The 17,598-nt window shown below is 49.7% G+C and overlaps 1 protein-coding gene across 1 annotated transcript in view; it reads right to left on the bottom strand.

Annotated features, from left to right (window-relative positions):
- Positions 1-162: 162 nt before the first annotated feature.
- Positions 163-17,598, bottom strand: part of wwc3 (WWC family member 3) — a 36,572-nt gene continuing 19,136 nt past the window's right edge. Inside the window, exons 6-23 of the mRNA XM_084472480.1 lie at positions 17,045-17,174; positions 15,833-15,964; positions 14,264-14,337; positions 12,635-12,883; positions 11,985-12,074; positions 10,823-11,403; positions 10,491-10,611; positions 9,143-9,223; positions 8,728-8,814; positions 7,055-7,253; positions 6,141-6,293; positions 5,737-5,813; positions 5,217-5,337; positions 4,471-4,623; positions 3,954-4,046; positions 2,873-3,109; positions 1,552-1,679; positions 163-332 (exon numbers count right to left, since the gene is read on the bottom strand). Coding sequence (XP_084328606.1) covers positions 266-332; positions 1,552-1,679; positions 2,873-3,109; positions 3,954-4,046; positions 4,471-4,623; positions 5,217-5,337; positions 5,737-5,813; positions 6,141-6,293; positions 7,055-7,253; positions 8,728-8,814; positions 9,143-9,223; positions 10,491-10,611; positions 10,823-11,403; positions 11,985-12,074; positions 12,635-12,883; positions 14,264-14,337; positions 15,833-15,964; positions 17,045-17,174 — 2,773 coding nt within the window. The 3' untranslated portion in view covers positions 163-265. The remainder of the gene's footprint in view (positions 333-1,551; positions 1,680-2,872; positions 3,110-3,953; positions 4,047-4,470; positions 4,624-5,216; positions 5,338-5,736; positions 5,814-6,140; positions 6,294-7,054; positions 7,254-8,727; positions 8,815-9,142; positions 9,224-10,490; positions 10,612-10,822; positions 11,404-11,984; positions 12,075-12,634; positions 12,884-14,263; positions 14,338-15,832; positions 15,965-17,044; positions 17,175-17,598) is intronic.

Raw genomic sequence — 17,598 nt, 5'->3', positions numbered from 1 at the left:
ATGATGCGTGTATGTATTCGATACGTGTGTGTGTGAGGGATGTTGATAAGTATGGCCACACACAAACGCTTAGAAAAAAAAAAAGAGGAAAAAAGGCTGAAACCTTTGAATCTGCCAGGTAATTTCCTGTATGTGTGTGTGTGTGTGTGGTTTTTTTTGAGAGAGAGAGAGAGAGAGAGAGAGAGACTAGTAACTACACGGTGTACTTCATGGGTTTATAAAAACTGACGAATACTTCATATTAAGTCACATGGTGCGCGGCCGCTCAGACGTCATCCGCTGGCAGCGTAGGAACGTGGAACCTCGGTCTGGTGAAGAAGGCCATCTTCTCTCTGGGAAAACGACAAAGCAAACTGGCAGTTTTATCCTCCATTTTAAAAACACGTCTACCGTGTGCCTTTTGCAATACCACAATATTTGATATCACAAAGTTACATCAACCTGCTTCTGCTTAAGAACATGTGGAAAATATATATCCCTCCAAGCTTGAAACACATAATTGAACGCTATGTGAAAGTGGCGAATAAGATAATATCCATCTTGTGATCATTTTAAGGCACATTCTTTTGGACAATCATGAGGTGTTTTGTGAAATGTTAACTGCCGGGTATGGTGACGACAGCATTTGATAATGATATTGAATTATTGCCATTATTTTCCATCTAAGAAACACAGAACTGCTGCAGACCATTTGCTACCGAAAAGAACAATCTATTCTTGGTTGTTTGTAAAGGACTTCAGCGCCAATCTATCTTATTGAAGCTACCTAGCCCGGGGCGAGAGTCTAAAGGATTAGCTACACAGCAAATTTCTATCCTTCTAGCAATGTAAAAAAAAGGTTCTTAATCCCTAGTTGTCAAAACTTGTAATACCTGTCGCCGCCCGAAAGCAGCGTAGTGTGAAACGATACAACTTTATTAATTCCCCCGTAAGAAATTTGTTAAATTTGTTAAATGCAAACTTAAAGATTGTTCCTCCGGTCCAGTTATTACACAGACTAAATGTAAGTTGAAGTGAGAGCAGACTGTCGATACTGGTTAAGGGTGTGTAGGGTGACAGTGACACCCAGCCTAGGTTCTAGGTCCAACCCCCAACCTCCAGAGTCGAGCTGCAGGCAAAACGAAGAGCAAGATACCCTGCTCTTATCTCACAAAAGTACTAAATCACGTCGGACAAGTAGGACAAAAGCATTTCCACAACGACCGAAGTTTTATTGTCTTTGCGTGGTGCACATCGTGTCTCGTCACATGTCAAGGCTAGCCTTCCCAAATGTCGAAGGGTTTCCTAGCATGACTCAAGCATTGGTTGAGGATGGGAAGGTAAACACAGTACAGTTGAACTCCCGTGTGTAAACAGAGACAGGCGTTGATGGACATCTCTACAGGTGCATAAGCACCTGCATCATGGGTATTATATCCGTATTGCATGCTAAGCTGGCCTACTGGGGTTAGGGGTTAAGGGTTAGGAGTCAGGAGTGAGGGTGAGGAATAAAGGTGAGGAGTGAGTGTAAGGGGTTAGGAAATAGGGTTACGATTTAGGAGGAGCACCAACCTGAACGTATGAACGGGGAGCGGCTCCTTCTGGCCTTGTCCTCTCATCTGAAGCACCTCCTTGGATGCCTTCCTCAGCCTCCTCTCTGCCGCCTCCTCCTGCCGCTGCTCCTGCTGGCTTTGGTTTGCCTGTGGAGCAACGGGATCTCCTCAGAACCTCCTATACCACTGGCTAAAAACACACAGCACCTCCTCCTCTACCAGTAAGCACACAGCACCTCCTCCTCCTCTACCAGTAAGCACACAGCACCTCCTCCTCCTCTACCAGTAAGCACACAGCACCTCCTCTTCCAGTAAGCACCTCTTCCTCTACCTGTAAGCACCACTTCCTCCTCTACCAGTAAACACGCAGCCACTCGTCTGACCGAGGCGTTTAAAATGAAAGAAGATGAGGTACACTTTCATTTTAACTTGGCTTAACACAAAAAGATTGTAGTTTGTCTCCAAACACATATACTTTGGCACTGTGATTATTAGCCTACCTGTGATTGGCCGCTGACCAGTTACCTTCCCCGTAGACAGCCAGGAGCAGCTGATAATACAATTGACCAACTGCATCTTGTTGTGTTGTTACTGGCGCTCGTTTTGAATAAGCGACTATTCGCTACACAACCCCCCTTTCGGACTCACAATGGTTAATTTGGAATTAAACTACTGGTCTGACTCTAGGTAAGACAGGCAAACGCCAATTCCCAGATATCATTTCCATCAAGCGACATAGCGCCGCTTTAATACAAGCGACATAGTGCCGCTTTAATACAAGCGACATAGTGCAGCTTTAATACAAGCGACATAGCGCCGCTTTAATACAAGCGACATAGTGCAGCTTTAACACAAGCGACATAGCGCCGCTTTAATACAAGCGACATAGTTCAGCTTTAATACAAGCGACATAGTGCAGCTTTAACACAAGCGACATAGTTCAGCTTTAATACAAGCGACATAGTGCAGCTTTAACACAAGCGACATAGTTCAGCTTTAATACAAGCGACATAGTGCAGCTTTAATACAAGCGACATAGTTCAGCTTTAATACAAGCGACATAGTGCAGCTTTAATACAAGCGACATAGTGCAGCTTTAACACAAGCGACATAGTTCAGCTTTAATACAAGCGACATAGTGCAGCTTTAACACAAGCGACATAGTGCAGCTTTAACACAAGCGACATAGTTCAGCTTTAATACAAGCGACATAGCGCCGCTTTAACACAAGCGACATAGTGCAGCTTTAACACAAGCGACATAGTTCAGCTTTAATACAAGCGACATAGCGCCGCTTTAACACAAGCGACATAGCGCCGCTTTAAAGAGCGCGTGCTGACCTGTCTCTGGGCCTCGCGCAGCAGGCAGCGGAAGCGCTGGTCTCTGAGGGCCCAGTGGGGGACCTCGGGGGCCGGGCCGGGGTGGGGCTCCTCCAGGCGGACCTTCAGCTCCCTCAGGGCGCTGAGCTCCTCGCCCAGCTGCCGCTGGCGCGTCCTGCAGGCCTGGAGGTCCAGCTCCAGGTCCAGGGAGGTGCGCGTGGGCTGCTCCGCCAGGGAGGAGCGGTACGACTGCTGCTGCTGCACACACACACACACACAGGAGCGCACACACACACACACACACACCAGAGCGCACACACACACCAGAGCGCACACACACACGCACCAGAGCGCCCACACACACACACACGCACCAGAGCGCCCACACACACACACACATACCGGAGCGCACACACACACACCAGAGCGCACTCACACACACACACCAGAGCGCCCACACACACACCAGAGCGCCCACACACACACCGGAGCGCACACACACACACACACACCAGAGCGCCCACACACACACACCAGAGCGCCCACACACACACACACACACATACCGGAGCGCACACACACACACCAGAGCGCACACACACACACACACCAGAGCGCCCACACACACACACCGGAGCGCACACACACACACCAGAGCGCCCACACACACACATACCGGAGCGCACACACACACACCAGAGCGCACACACACACACCAGAGCGCACACACACACACACACACACACACACACACACACCAGAGTGCCCACACACACACACACACACACCAGAGCGCACACACACACACACCAGAGCGCCCACACACACACACACACACACACACACACACACCAGAGTGCCCACACACACACACACACACACACACACACACACCAGAGTGCCCACACACACACACACACACACCAGAGCGCACACACACACACACCAGAGCGCCCACACACACACCAGAGCGCCCACACACACACACACACACACACACACACAGTGAATTTGAAGTTGAAAAAAGACTGAAAAGAGGACATCGCTGTAGCTTGATCAAAGATCGAAGCCGTTCCAGAAGGTTCCGGAGACGCGTCTGTACCTGCTTGTAGCGCAGGGTTCTCCTCTCCAACGTGTTCCTGACGAACGGGGACTTCTTTGGTAGCGTGGAGCTGTCACTGTCGCTGCGATACAGCTGAAGAGAGAGTTATTATCCACACAGTTAATGTGTGTGTGTGTGTGTGCTCTGGTGTGTGCGTGTGTGTGCTCCGGTGTGTGTGTGTGTGTGTGTGTGTGTGTGTGCTCCGGTGTGTGTGCATGTGTGTGCTCCGGTGTGTGTGTGTGTGTGTGTGTGCTCCGGTGTGTGTGTGTGTGTGCTCCGGTGTGTGTGTGCTCCTGTGTGTGTGTGTGTGTGCTCCGGTGTGTGTGTGTGTGTGTGTGTGTGTGTGTGTGTGTGTGTGTGTGTGTGTGTGTGTGTGTGTGTGTGTGTGTGTGTGTGCTCCGGTGTGTGTGTGTGTGTGTGTGCTCCGGTGTGTGTGTACTCCGGTGTGTGTGTGCTCCGGTGTGTGTGTGCTCTGGTGTGTGTGTGTGTGTGCTCTGGTGTGTGTGTGCGTCCTCACCCTGCAGACGTACTGACTGCGGGCCCCGGGGGAGAAGGTCTGGGAGCGGACGATGGTGCTGCTGCGGATGAAGGGGGAGGCGTGGCCCCAGCGAGCCCCCCGGACCCTCACCTGCTCCGGGTACATACCCTCCGTCATGGTGGCCTTCTCCACCTGCCGCACGCACGCACACACACACACAATTGTGAAAACAACAACAGCACTGTGACAACAAAAAACAACACTGTGAAAACAGCACCAACGTCTAGGGGTGTAGATCGGAGCCTTCATGACGATTCGATAGAATCGATTTCTTAAGCCAACAATTCGATTATTTTGATACTTCTGAATCCCCCACGATACGACTTCGATACGATTCAATACTCAATATTCTTAATATAATATCTATCTAATAAATCAACAAAAAAATAATAATTCGCCTTTCATTGTGAATACAGAAACAGTATTCTATACACACTTAAGTGTTAAAAATAAATAATAATAATATATATATATATTTTTTTAATAATCGATACTCTTGCGGACAAATCGATGCTGTATAAAAAAATCGGCTGTATAATTGATAATAATCGATAATATTTACACCCCTACCAACAACAACAACACCAACGACAACAACACTTTGACAATGACAACAACCACACCCAGACTGCAACACTATTACAAAAAACAACACTGTGAAAACAACAAGACCACCACCACCACCACCACAGCTCCACCCAGTGTGTGTGAGGGGGCGGTGTTACCTTGGCGGCGGGGGCTCTGCTGGCGGCGGGGGCCACAGTGTAGCAGAGCCCCTCCTGACAGGGCCCGGGGAACGGGGCACTGCTGCTGCACCCGCTGTCCACCGACTCCGCCTGCCAGCTCCTGCAACCCGCGACGCAGACACACCAGGTGAGGGTTTAGGGTGAGCCTCGCCCCGGCTCGCGGCGCGGCTGGGGCCAGGTCGGCGGAATGTGAGGCACGCCGAGAGGGGGAGGACCATCCCACACACAGGTGCAGGTAGACGACACGCTGGACGCGTGACGGTGTGATTTATGGCATTTTAACAGGCACGCACAGGCTAGGAGCGCTGCGCAGCTGGGCCATTGAAATAGTTTTGATACCTTATTTATACCTTATTCACACACACACACACCTCAAATCTAAATTAATATATTGTAATTGTTACCTCAGGTAATGTTACCTCATTTATTCTCATCCAGTTGAGACATGTACATTTCTATCTAACAACAGTGTGAGAGCAGAGACGAACACGGGACGAACCTCTCCGAGTTTGCCTCCACGTTGTCCCTCCTCCCCCGTCTCTCCCGCTCCGCTTCCTCCAGACGAACGGCCGCGTCCTGGAAGGACAGAAGAACGTTAGGGCTACGATCGTAGGGGTGCTTGAGCCCCTGCCCTTTTTGCCTCGTATTAAAAAGTGCCCTCTGAGTGTTCGATCGAAGGCCCCCCCCCCCCCGTCAACAATCGCGCCCGCAACTGCGCTCGTCCGTGATTCCCCGCCCCCCCCCCGCGCGGCAACAATCGCGCCCGCAACAGCGCTTGTCCGCGATCCACCCCCCTCCCCAAACAATCAACAATCCGGCCCCTGCCCCTCAAAACCCCTGTGCACGTGCCTGAATAGGAATGCATAAACAAGTGTGCATGTGCGTGTGCGTGTGTGTGTGTACCAGGCCTCTAGCTCTGAACTCGTCCTCCTGGCCGTCATGTTGCTGTCTGCTGTGACTTCTCTGCTCGGCTCCGCCCACCATCTGCACTCTCAGCCAATGGAAAACCATCTCCAGACCCCCCTCACAATCTGCCAAACCCAGCTGGGCCGTGCCCTGCAACGCACGCACGCACATGCACACGAACGCACACGCACACACACACACACACACACACAATCAGGAGTTTTCCATCAGGGTTACTGAAATGCATGGGGTGTCATAATAATAATAATATTCATTTCATATAATGATAATTTAATCCTAATGGATACTTAAGTATTTTGTGTGGAGTGATTTTTAAAAGTTAATAAGGAGACTTGGAATAAACACAAATTGAGAAATCTGTTTTAAATTGAACAAGAAGTCACAGTGCCACCTCTTGTGAAACCCCAGTTACTACAAGTCATGTTTTACTGCTGACACCCTGGTTATCACAGCCAATCAGAAACCAGCCTCGATTCCGTTTCACCCATAGGTGTCACACTCTCCCCTGTGGGTCGAGATTCTGACCTTACGGTAGTGGGGTAGAGGAGGGTGCCTGGACTACACTAGGGGGAAGGGTGGGAGGAAAGATGGAGAGACAGAGCGAGAAACAGAAAGAGACACGGAAGGAAACAGAAAGAGAGACACAGAGCGAGGCCGCGATAGAGACACACAGCGAAAGATGGACCGATCAACAGAGAGAGAGAGAGAGAGAGAGAGAGAGAGAGAGAGAGAGAGAGAGAGAGAGAGAGAGAGAGAGAGAGAGAGAGAGAGAGAGAGAGAGAGAGAGAGAGAGAACTGAATTCAAGTTCTGTTGAATTGAACCGAAAGACGGAGATACAGACACACTAGGGGGGTAACGGATGGGAGAAGGGGGATGAAGCCCGGCCTACCAGCAGCTCCTCGTGGGCCTGCGCTCCGAGCGAGCAGAGCGAGAGCTGGAGGGCGCAGGGCGCCAGGGCGGCGGTCGCCACGGGGATGCGGAAGCCCTCGTTGAAGGAGATTTGAGGCGTGGGCTCCAGGGCCTTGCAGCAGTAGAAGGCGCAGCAGGACCGGCTGGCGTCCACCGGCACCAGGTGCACCTTCACGTACCTGCGGCACCCCAGGACAACACCAGGTCATACAGGACAACACCGGGTCATACAGGACAACACCAGGTCATACAGGACAACACCGGGTCATACAGGACAACACCAGGTCATACAGGACAACACCGGGTCATACAGGACAACACCGGGTCATACAGGACAACACCGGGTCATACAGGACAACACCGGGTCATACAGGACAACACCGGGTCATACAGGACAACACCGGGTCATACAGGACAACACCGGGTCATACAGGACAACACCAGGTCATACAGGACAACACCGGGTCATACAGGACAACACCGGGTCATACAGGACAACACCGGGTCATACAGGACAACACCGGGTCATACAGGACAACACCGGGTCATACAGGACAACACCGGGTCATACAGGACAACACCGGGTCATACAGGACAACACCAGGTCATACAGGACAACACCGGGTCATACAGGACAACACCGGGTCATACAGGACAACACCAGGTCATACAGGACAACACCAGGTCATACAGGACAACACCGGGTCATACAGGACAACACCAGGTCATACAGGACAACACCAGGTCATACAGGACAACACCAGGTCATACAGGACAACACCAGGTCATACAGGACAACACCAGGTCATACAGGACAACACCAGGTCATACAGGACAACACCGGGTCATACAGGACAACACCAGGTCATACAGGACAACACCGGGTCATACAGGACAACACCGGGTCATACAGGACAACACCGGGTCATACAGGACAACACCAGGTCATACAGGACAACACCAGGTCATACAGGACAACACCGGGTCATACAGGACAACACCAGGTCATACAGGACAACACCGGGTCATACAGGACAACACCGGGTCATACAGGACAACACCGGGTCATACAGGACAACACCGGGTCATACAGGACAACACCGGGTCATACAGGACAACACCGGGTCATACAGGACAACACCAGGTCATACAGGACAACACCAGGTCATACATGGAACCGTTCTCTGATGCCGCAGCAGGCAGGGGGCGCCAACGCGCAGACCCCCAGGTCTCAGGTCAACCCCAGCGGGGGGGCTAAGCCAAAAGATGTACTTGTCATTTACATTTTGTCTTTCATTCGAAGTGACTTACAGAATATATGTATTTATGTCATTAATGAGCAGGTAGATGTTAGGGCATCTTGCTAAATAAAAGCCCTACAGGTAGGCTACGGATGCTGCTTATATTTACATTCGGGGCATTTAGCAGATACTTTTATCCAAAGTGACTTATAATAAATAGATTTGCTCATGTAGCACTTAAAGTAGAAGTTTTGTAGCTACTCCAAATGTGATTCTGTGCTTTGATTCTCTGCCTCACTTGTAGGCTTTTAATAAGAGCAATACTTCAGCTCTGAGAATGCAGGAAGCGGTCAGAGTGACGGAGCCACGAGACAGTGTTTACATCCTGACACCGATCTCACTCGACACTCACACTTTGTGTCCGTCTCGCACTGTGGACTTGTTGAGATTCTTCAGCTGCAGGAGATGTAACAGGAGACTCTGAGAGGTCGAGTCGTACCTGGAACGCATGTGGAGAGAGCGAGAGCGAGAGAGAGAGAGATTTTAACACTTACAATCAAAATGTGTATCATTACCAGTAATTGTAAAGTCATGCAAGTCTTTTGTAATCTTTAGTTTGTAATCTTTAGATTATTATAGATAAGAATCTTATTTGCATGCATATGCATTTGCTTTGGCTTATGTTATTTTATTCTTTCCATGCCATTGAAACCCTTTGAATTGAATGGAGACACAGAGATGCTGTTCCGAAGTACAGAGGTGAGTGTCAGTGGAACGGGTCTTGTGTCTGGGTCTGCTTGTGTCGGTGCTGGGGGTCCCGTACTCACAGCACTCCCAGATGGATCTGGACCGGCTCGCTCACAGACGCCAGCTCCTTCATGTAGGCCAGCTCCTCAGACTCCTCCGTCCTGCAGGAACACACGTACAACCTCACTTGATAACTTAGATTTTTACCACAAGGGCCAACATTTAAAGTATGAATTCAGTCATGCAAGGTTCAACTCACTGACGGCCTTACATTTAAACCCACTGACGGACAAATGTCAGAACTCGCCGGCTCACATTTTCAATTTTCTACTAACATTTTAACTAATTTTATATCACTCACTCAAATGTTAACTCACTGACTGGCATCTTGCCTGACTGAAATATTGTTACTGTAGGTCACACAAACTACTGGAATCTGAAACGGCGAGGCCATGGCCCTGTTTACAAGAGACAAATAGATTCTACAACCATTCTTGAATTACCCTTGTGTCGCATTTAAAAAATATATCTGTTTACAGGAAGAGGCAGCGCACTCACAACCGTCTCTCTCAGTCTATATGGGTAGTTCACCAGAGATCCCCCTGGACATGCGCTTGTGCACACAGATCTTCAGATATTTATAACATCCATGGTTTTTGCATCATAGTCAGTCAGGACAGCAACCTCTCTCTCTTCATTCTAGATTGAATGTAGCATGAACCACCTCCGGAGGTGGATTTGAAACGGTTGTCTCCATCTCTTGTACAACGGTTCCTGCCTGTGCGGACCGAGAAAACATCTCACAATCTCTAGCTCACAACCACTCTCAACTCCCGATTTAAAGAGACGCTAAAAGCAGGGCCCATGTGAGCCGTCTATGACTTTGACTATGTCCTCAAGTGTAGTTTCTTCCTCGACCACTAGATGGAGCCAGTGCTACAGCGAGACGGGGGAGAGGGACGTGGAGCAACAAACTGGGAGGAGAGATGGAGTGGAGAAACAAACTGGGAGGAGAGATGAGAGGGAGAGAGAAGGAACCAGCGAGAGAGAGAAGGAACCAGTGAGAGAGAGAGAGAGAGCGAAAGAAGAATTGAATTGATATTCAAGCTCTTATGTATTGAAATCAAGTGAGAGGCTGAGAGAGACACAGAGACAGAGAGAGACACAGAGACAGAGAGAGACACAGAGACAGAGAGAGACACAGAGACAGAGAGAGACACAGAGAGACAGAGAGGGAGACAGAGACAGAGAGGAGACAGAGACAGAGAGACAGAGAGGGAGACAGAGAGAGACACAGAGACAGAGAGAGACAGAGAGACACAGAGACAGAGAGACACAGAGACAGACACAGACACAGAGAGAGACAGAGAGAGACAGAGACACACAGACAGAGAGAGACACCGAGACAGAGGGTAGGGCGCTCCTCACCGCCGGCCCCAGGCCTCGAACACCCCGCTGTCCGTGGCCAAAGCGTCTTCCGAGGGGCCCGCAGACACACGTCGCGCACGGCGCCCGCTACGGTTGGCGCTGTTGCACCTCAGGGTGACTCCTGGACACACACACACACACACACACACACGGTCATTCAGTGGATTGACATACACAGCTTAGTTCAGAGAACGTAAAAGACGGTTTTTAAACGTTGCCGTTTCAATCCTGCAGTAACTCCAAGGTGTGGTCCCGTTTGGACGGCGAACGCCTTGCATGGCAGCGCCGTCTCTCAGGTCACCGAGGGCTCCGGGGTCAATGAGGTCACTCGCCTGCGGAGGTGAACGCCCCCTGGTGCCCGGCGTCTCTCGGCGCGGCGCCCGTCTCCTCCGGGAGGGGCGGGGCTTGCTGGCCCCGCCGGCCCTCCAGCAGACAGCGGCCCGCCAGCTCCAGGTACTCCTCCGTCATCTGGGCCAGGGGGCAGTCCTGAGACCCCGCCCCCGCGGCCGCCAGCGTCGCCACCGCCGCCGCCGCCGCCGTCGTCGCGTGGGGCGTGTCCAGCGGCGAGCTGGGCGGGGACAGCGAGGAGAGCGAGGAGCGGGAGGAGAGCGAGGCGAGCGAGTGCGGCGTGTCCTGCGAGCGCTTGGGCTTGCCCTGCAGGGGCGGGGCGGCGGCCTCGCAGGCGGCGGTGGCGGCGGCGTCCCGGGCGGCGGCGGCCAGCACGTCGGCGGGCGGCAGGTAGCGGGGGTGGGGCTCGTGGGCGTCGTCGTGGCGCTCGTACTGCGGCACGCCGTAGATGTCGCTGAAGCTGATGGAGCTGAGCGAGCCGCGGCTGGACGCCAGGGAGCCCCGGCTGGACGCCAGGGAGCCCCGGCTGCTGCTGGACGACACGGTCAGGGAGCTGGCTGAGAGGCTGGGGGGAGGAGGAGGAGGAGGAGGAGGAGGAGGAGGAGGAGGAGGAGGAGTTGGACATCAGTACTCGATGGATACAATAAAACAACAATTCCAATACAAGAAAACAACAATTCTAACATGGATATTGAATACGACATTAGTAGTACACCAGCACTAGTCCTACATGTATACAACATGATCAATGATCCGGAATAATACAATAGTACCAGTGCTAGAGAAAGTCAACAAACAACCCCAGTAATATGGTGCATTTGATAAAACCCAAATACTAGAAGAGCACGATAACAAAGTGGAATAATAATAACGTAGTGTGTGGAAAAAGAGTGTGTGGAAGCATGCCATTAGCCAATCATAGAGGACAAGGGTGGACATTACGGTATGCCTATCGTCTGAGTCACGCAGCGATAGTGCACGCCACCCAAAGTATAACTAGCAGTGGGCATTAACCATGGGGTGCACACACACACACACACACACACACACACACACACACACACACATAGAAAGACAGACACACAGAGACACAGACAGACAGGCAGACAGACAGGCAGGCAGACAGGCAGGCAGATAGACAGGCACCTCTTGAGCTGGGAGTGCAGGTAGGTGGTGAGCCGTGTGGTCTCCTCCAGCTGTCTCAGTAGGATGTTCCTCTTCTCCTGTAGGAGGATCCTACCGGGACACATAAGATGTAAACCTACCTCACCACAGCAAACCCTTTCACAACCAACCGGCAATACCAATCCGTACCATTTGTAACCGTTATCTGTAAACCTACGCTGTGTTTCCAGATCCAAAAAACATCGGTGCACAAAACCACTGTCATCTGGGATGACAGTGGTATTGTGGTGGTTTTGGCGTTCGGTGGTGACATCAACAGCGTTAATATAGACCTAAAGGATCGCTGATGGCACCTTCTGCTCCTCCCTCTGCTTCTCCTTCCTTCTATCCTCCTCCCTCTCTTCTTCCTCCCTCTCCTCCTCCGTGTCTCTCTCCTCCTCCTCACTCCCATCCTCCTACTCATCTCCCTCCTCCCTCTCCTCTGCCTCATCACTCTCCTCCTTCTCACTCTCATCTTGTCCTCCATCATCTTATCCACCTCCTCCCTCTCCCTCTCCTCCGCCTCATCTTCCTCCTACATCTCCTCCTCCTTTCCTCTCATCTTCCTCCATCTCCTCCTCCTCCTCTCTATCCTCCCCCTCCCCCTCCTCCGCCACCTCCTCCTCCCGTACCTCTGGTTGGCTCCCTGGTTCTGGGAGGTGTGGGCCCTCTGCACCTCCTCCTCCAGCCGCTGCCGCTCCTCCTCCAGCTGCAGGGAGGTGTCGGGGGGCTGCGGCTGCTGGCCGAGGAGCGTGATCTCCTGGAGGAGCGCCTCCTTCTCGCGGACCAGCTGCATGAAGCCCCGGTCCCGCTCCGCCTCCGCCTGGCCCGACCAGCTCTCCCCCTCCAGCTGGGCCAGCTGCTGCTGGATGCTCTGCACCCTGACGGGGACACCATCATACCAGGTATTATATACCAGCTATCCTACACTACAGGGACACCATCATACCAGGTATTATACCATCTATCCTACAATACAGGGACACCATCATACCAGGTATTATACCAGCTATCCTACACTACAGGAACACCATCATACCAGGTATTATACCAGCTATCCTACATTATCATATTATATATTGTACCATCTATCCTTCATGTACATTATCATGTTATACCATCTGTCTTACATGTACATTATCATATTATACCATCTATCCTTCAGGTACATTATCATATTATACCATCTATCCTTCATGTACATTATCATATGAGATATGATACCATCTATCCTACATGTACATGATCATAATACGAGTTATTATACCATCTATCCTTCAATGACATTATATTATACCATCTGTCTTACATGTAAATTATCATATTATATATTATACCATCTATCCTACATGAACATTATCATATGAGATATACCATCTATCCTATATGTACATTATCATATTAAACCATCCATCCTCCATGTACATTATCACATGATATATTTTATAATGATCCATTTGCTGAATAAGACGCCCTTTACATTCACCTACATTTGCTCGCACACAGCTCTTTATTATACTCTGATACACTATATCTTTACATTCTACGTTACTGGGGCCTTGCAGAAAAGTGTAGGAGGGCAGCACTGTACGCCTATCCGGTAAGACTGCCAAAAAATATCCATACAGGTGCCTTCTGAGGACCTCAGTGAGGACGGCACAATCCCGGCCTGAGACCGAGACTGTCTAAGGCTCAAATAAAACGATGTTTATATGTTTGACTTCAGACTGTGACTCAGAGACGGAACACAGAAGTTTCCACAGGTCCTGCTCTCGCCCTCTCTCCATCACCTCTGATCTCATAGTTGGCATTTGAGTAGTCAGCATAGCAACATGAACACCCCCCCCCCCCCCCCCGTCCTCAACACACACACACACACACACACACACACACACACACACACACACACATCATGGCTAACATAATGCATACTTACATACATACATTTTATTGGTTAGTTATTTCATGGCAGGGTGCAGGTTGTGCATGTGACATGTCTGCATGTTGTGTGTGGATGTATGTTGTCTGTGTTCATGTTATGTTTGTGTACATGTCACGTGTGTGTATTTTGCTTGTATATGTTGTGTGTGTGTGTGTGTGTGCATGTTGTCTATGTGTATGCTGTCTGTGTGTACATGTTATGTGTGTATGGTGTCTGTGTGTATTTTGTTTGTGCAGGTTGCGTGTGTACATGTTGCCCGTGCTAGTTCTGTGCTAACTCAAACTGTGCTAGCTCCAGCTTGGTGATTCGCTATACTTACTTCTTCTTGGCCTCTTCATACTGCCAGTTGAGCTTCACTTTGTCCACCAACGGAGACGAATCTGGGGAACCGTACTGGCAGAGAAGAGGAGATTAAATGACAGGGCCATGTCAGATCTTTAGCTGGATACAGTTGATGCCCAATATTCACTTTACACAGTCGCCCGGGTTGTGTCATGTCTGTATATGTATTGAGTTACATATCGGCTTCTACTTTTCAGTTATGTTTGTTTAGCAACGAGCGTAAGAAAATTCCCCCTGCACTTGTTGAGTGGTCATGTAACTCTTGAATTTTATTTGACCATTTGAAGAAGTTAAAGCACTGTAAGAGTTTAAACACACACACATTGTGATGCCAAAATACACACCAGAGATGTAGTGCTGATGCTAACTACACAGTAGGAGTGTAAGTACACAAGGTGGACTTAAAAACTGGCATCAGAGAGATTGATGGAGTGGAGGTTAAATCACATCAACCGTGTCACCTTTTGGAAGGTTCTATAAAAGTATCATGTGGTCCCCTGCTTCTATAAAATAATAAAGCAGTCACCAAGATTCGTATATAATTAATTCATAAATTCCAGCACCCTGTAAAACGTTATTTGGCACATTCAAATTAATGTTAACAGACTCATATAACATCTTGAATTATCCTCAAACATTTCTTCATGCTTCTCATTCCACCGTGTCGCGACTTGCAAGAGAACGCAAAAAATGTCTTGAGCTTGCAATCCATCAAGTGCCATCAAGCGTCACCTAGCAACCCAGTGACTTGTTTATCAGCTGTTTTCATGGCGTTGGGCGACATTCATTTTGAGGGCTGCAACTATGCTCTGGAAAAGCTTTAGGTTTGGATATGAAATACAAATGGATAAGTTAGACAGGTATTAGGTTATAGATTTATTGCCTTTATTTTCTATCTATTTTTTATTTTATTACTAACTTAACTTTATTTTTACCAGAGAGATACATGATCTGATACCAGAGAGACTGGGTTAGAGTCCTAGAATCTGGGTTGGAGTCCCAGAGAAAGGACCAAGTTCCTTTAGGTCTGGTTGGAGTCCTGACGTGGGTATCAGAGAGATACATGATCTGATAGAGACTTTAGGTCGGGTTGAAGTCCCGACGTGGGTAAGGACCAAGTTCCTTTAGGTCGGGTTGGAGTCCCAACGTGGTTATACCAGAGAGACTGTTGATCTGATCTTAAATACATTGCACTTTCTAAAATGCTTTTTTAACTTTGCCTTAATTTTACTTTTTTTCTTCTAATTATCTATTATTTTTATTGTATGACAATGTTTATATGTGAAGCACTTTGAGTCTGCCTTGTGTATGAAAAGTGCTTTATAAATAAAGTTGCCTTGCCTTGCCTAGATAATTAAAGTTAAGCTATAAGGGAAAGTTAGCATAAAACGGTTAGAGCTAGGAATAAGGTTAGCTTTGGTGTGGCTAAGGTCTGGATGAGGACCAGGCTGAGGGCAGTGCATCGCAGCAACGCGCCCAGCAGCAGTCCCTCTAGCCGGGCCTGCAGTAGGGCCAGTGGCACCCTGGGGGCTGGAGGGCACCCTACCTCTCCCAGGTATTCTGTCTGGCAGCCCGTCTCGCAGAACTGCAGCTGATTGGCCAAGTCGCCCGCAGCGCTCACCGACTCGTCCCCTAGCGATGTGTTGCTATGGAAGTTCAGCGTCAGTTTAGCCAGGCTCTGATTGGTTGAGAGGAACACAGGAAAGGGAGAGAGTTGATGAAGGCGTAACAATAAAGACATGATGTTACCGGGACATGAACATGGATTTAAGTGAGGTTTTTTAGGGTTGTGAAAAGCATCTAAAATATTCAATTTGCTCAAAAACATTGGATTTTGGCTGTTTGGAGTTAACCCTGAAAAGTGAATAAGTAACAACATGATTTTGAAATCCCTTGATTGATTGTAAAATCATGTCCCCACTGTTGACCACTGGTTCAAGTTTAACTCTTTTCTTCTCAGGTACACAGAACCACACCTTTGTTTTGGAATGTATCAGTGGTTTTGACGTGGCTGATAATGTACCGACAACAGTGACTTGTTTGTGGCATACCAAATTCGATACCTATTTTACAAATCGGCCATTATAGTTGACATAGTAGACAAAGACAAATAGTCTACATTATTGCATCATCATTGGTCTCTGCAGGTGAAATACAGTCCCTGAAGTTTGTGTTTGGTTTTTGAGGAGACTACCTGGATGAGGACTACAGGTGTGGGAGGAGACTACAGGTGTGGGAGGGGCCTACCTGGATGAGGGCTACAGGTGTGGGAGGAGCCTACAGGTGTGGGAGGAGCCTACAGGTGTGGGAGGAGCCTACCTGGATGAGGGCTACAGGTGTGGGAGGAGCCTACAGGTGTGGGAGGAGTCTACCTGTATGAGGGCTACAGGTGTGGGAGGAGCCTACAGGTGTGGGAGGAGCCTACCTGGATGAGGGCTACAGGTGTGGGAGGAGCCTACAGGTGTGGGAGGAGCCTACAGGTGTGGGAGGGGCCTACCTGGATGAGGGCTACAGGTGTGGGAGGAGCCTACAGGTGTGGGAGGAGCCTAGCTGGATGAGGGCTACAGGTGTGGGAGGAGCCTAGCTGGATGAGGGCTACAGGTGTGGGAGGAGCCTACCTGGATGAGGACTACAGGTGTGGGAGGAGCCTACCTGGATGAGGGCTACAGGTGTGGGAGGAGCCTACAGGTGTGGGAGGAGCCTACAGGTGTGGGAGGAGCCTAGCTGGATGAGGGCTACAGGTGTGGGAGGAGCCTACCTGGATGAGGTCCTGCCTCTCCTTCTCGCCCGTGCTGATGGCCTTCTTGATGCTGCGCAGCTCGTTGAAGATGGCCTGCGCCTCGTCCAGCTTGTAGTTGGTCTGACTGCTGGACATCTTCCTGTCGATCCTGACAAACACAAGGAGTAAAGCATGCTTAATCATTCAGCAGACACTCTCACCCCAACCACTGTAACCAGGGTGAGCATCTCACACACACACACACACACACACACACACACACACACACACACACACACACACACACACACACACACACACACACACACACACACACACACACACACACACACACACACCACTGTGTTGGACTTTGGGACTCAGACCCTAAACCTTTCGGCTGACATGAAGGCCATTCATGTTTTTAATAATATTTAAATATCCTTTAAAAATAACCCTCATAAAGGAAAACATATACACAAAATGTACAACAAATATCAATAGTGTGTGTTCGTGCGTGTGTGTGTGTGTAGCCGAGTGAGGGAACAGTGAGTGAATGAAATGAGTGTACATTTTCATTCAGAAGGAGGTAT

The sequence above is a fragment of the Micromesistius poutassou genome (genome assembly GCF_964030765.1).
Source record: "Micromesistius poutassou genome assembly, chromosome: 9".
NCBI lineage: Eukaryota > Metazoa > Chordata > Actinopteri > Gadiformes > Gadidae > Micromesistius > Micromesistius poutassou.
This window is presented reverse-complemented; position numbering and strand designations above follow the sequence as displayed.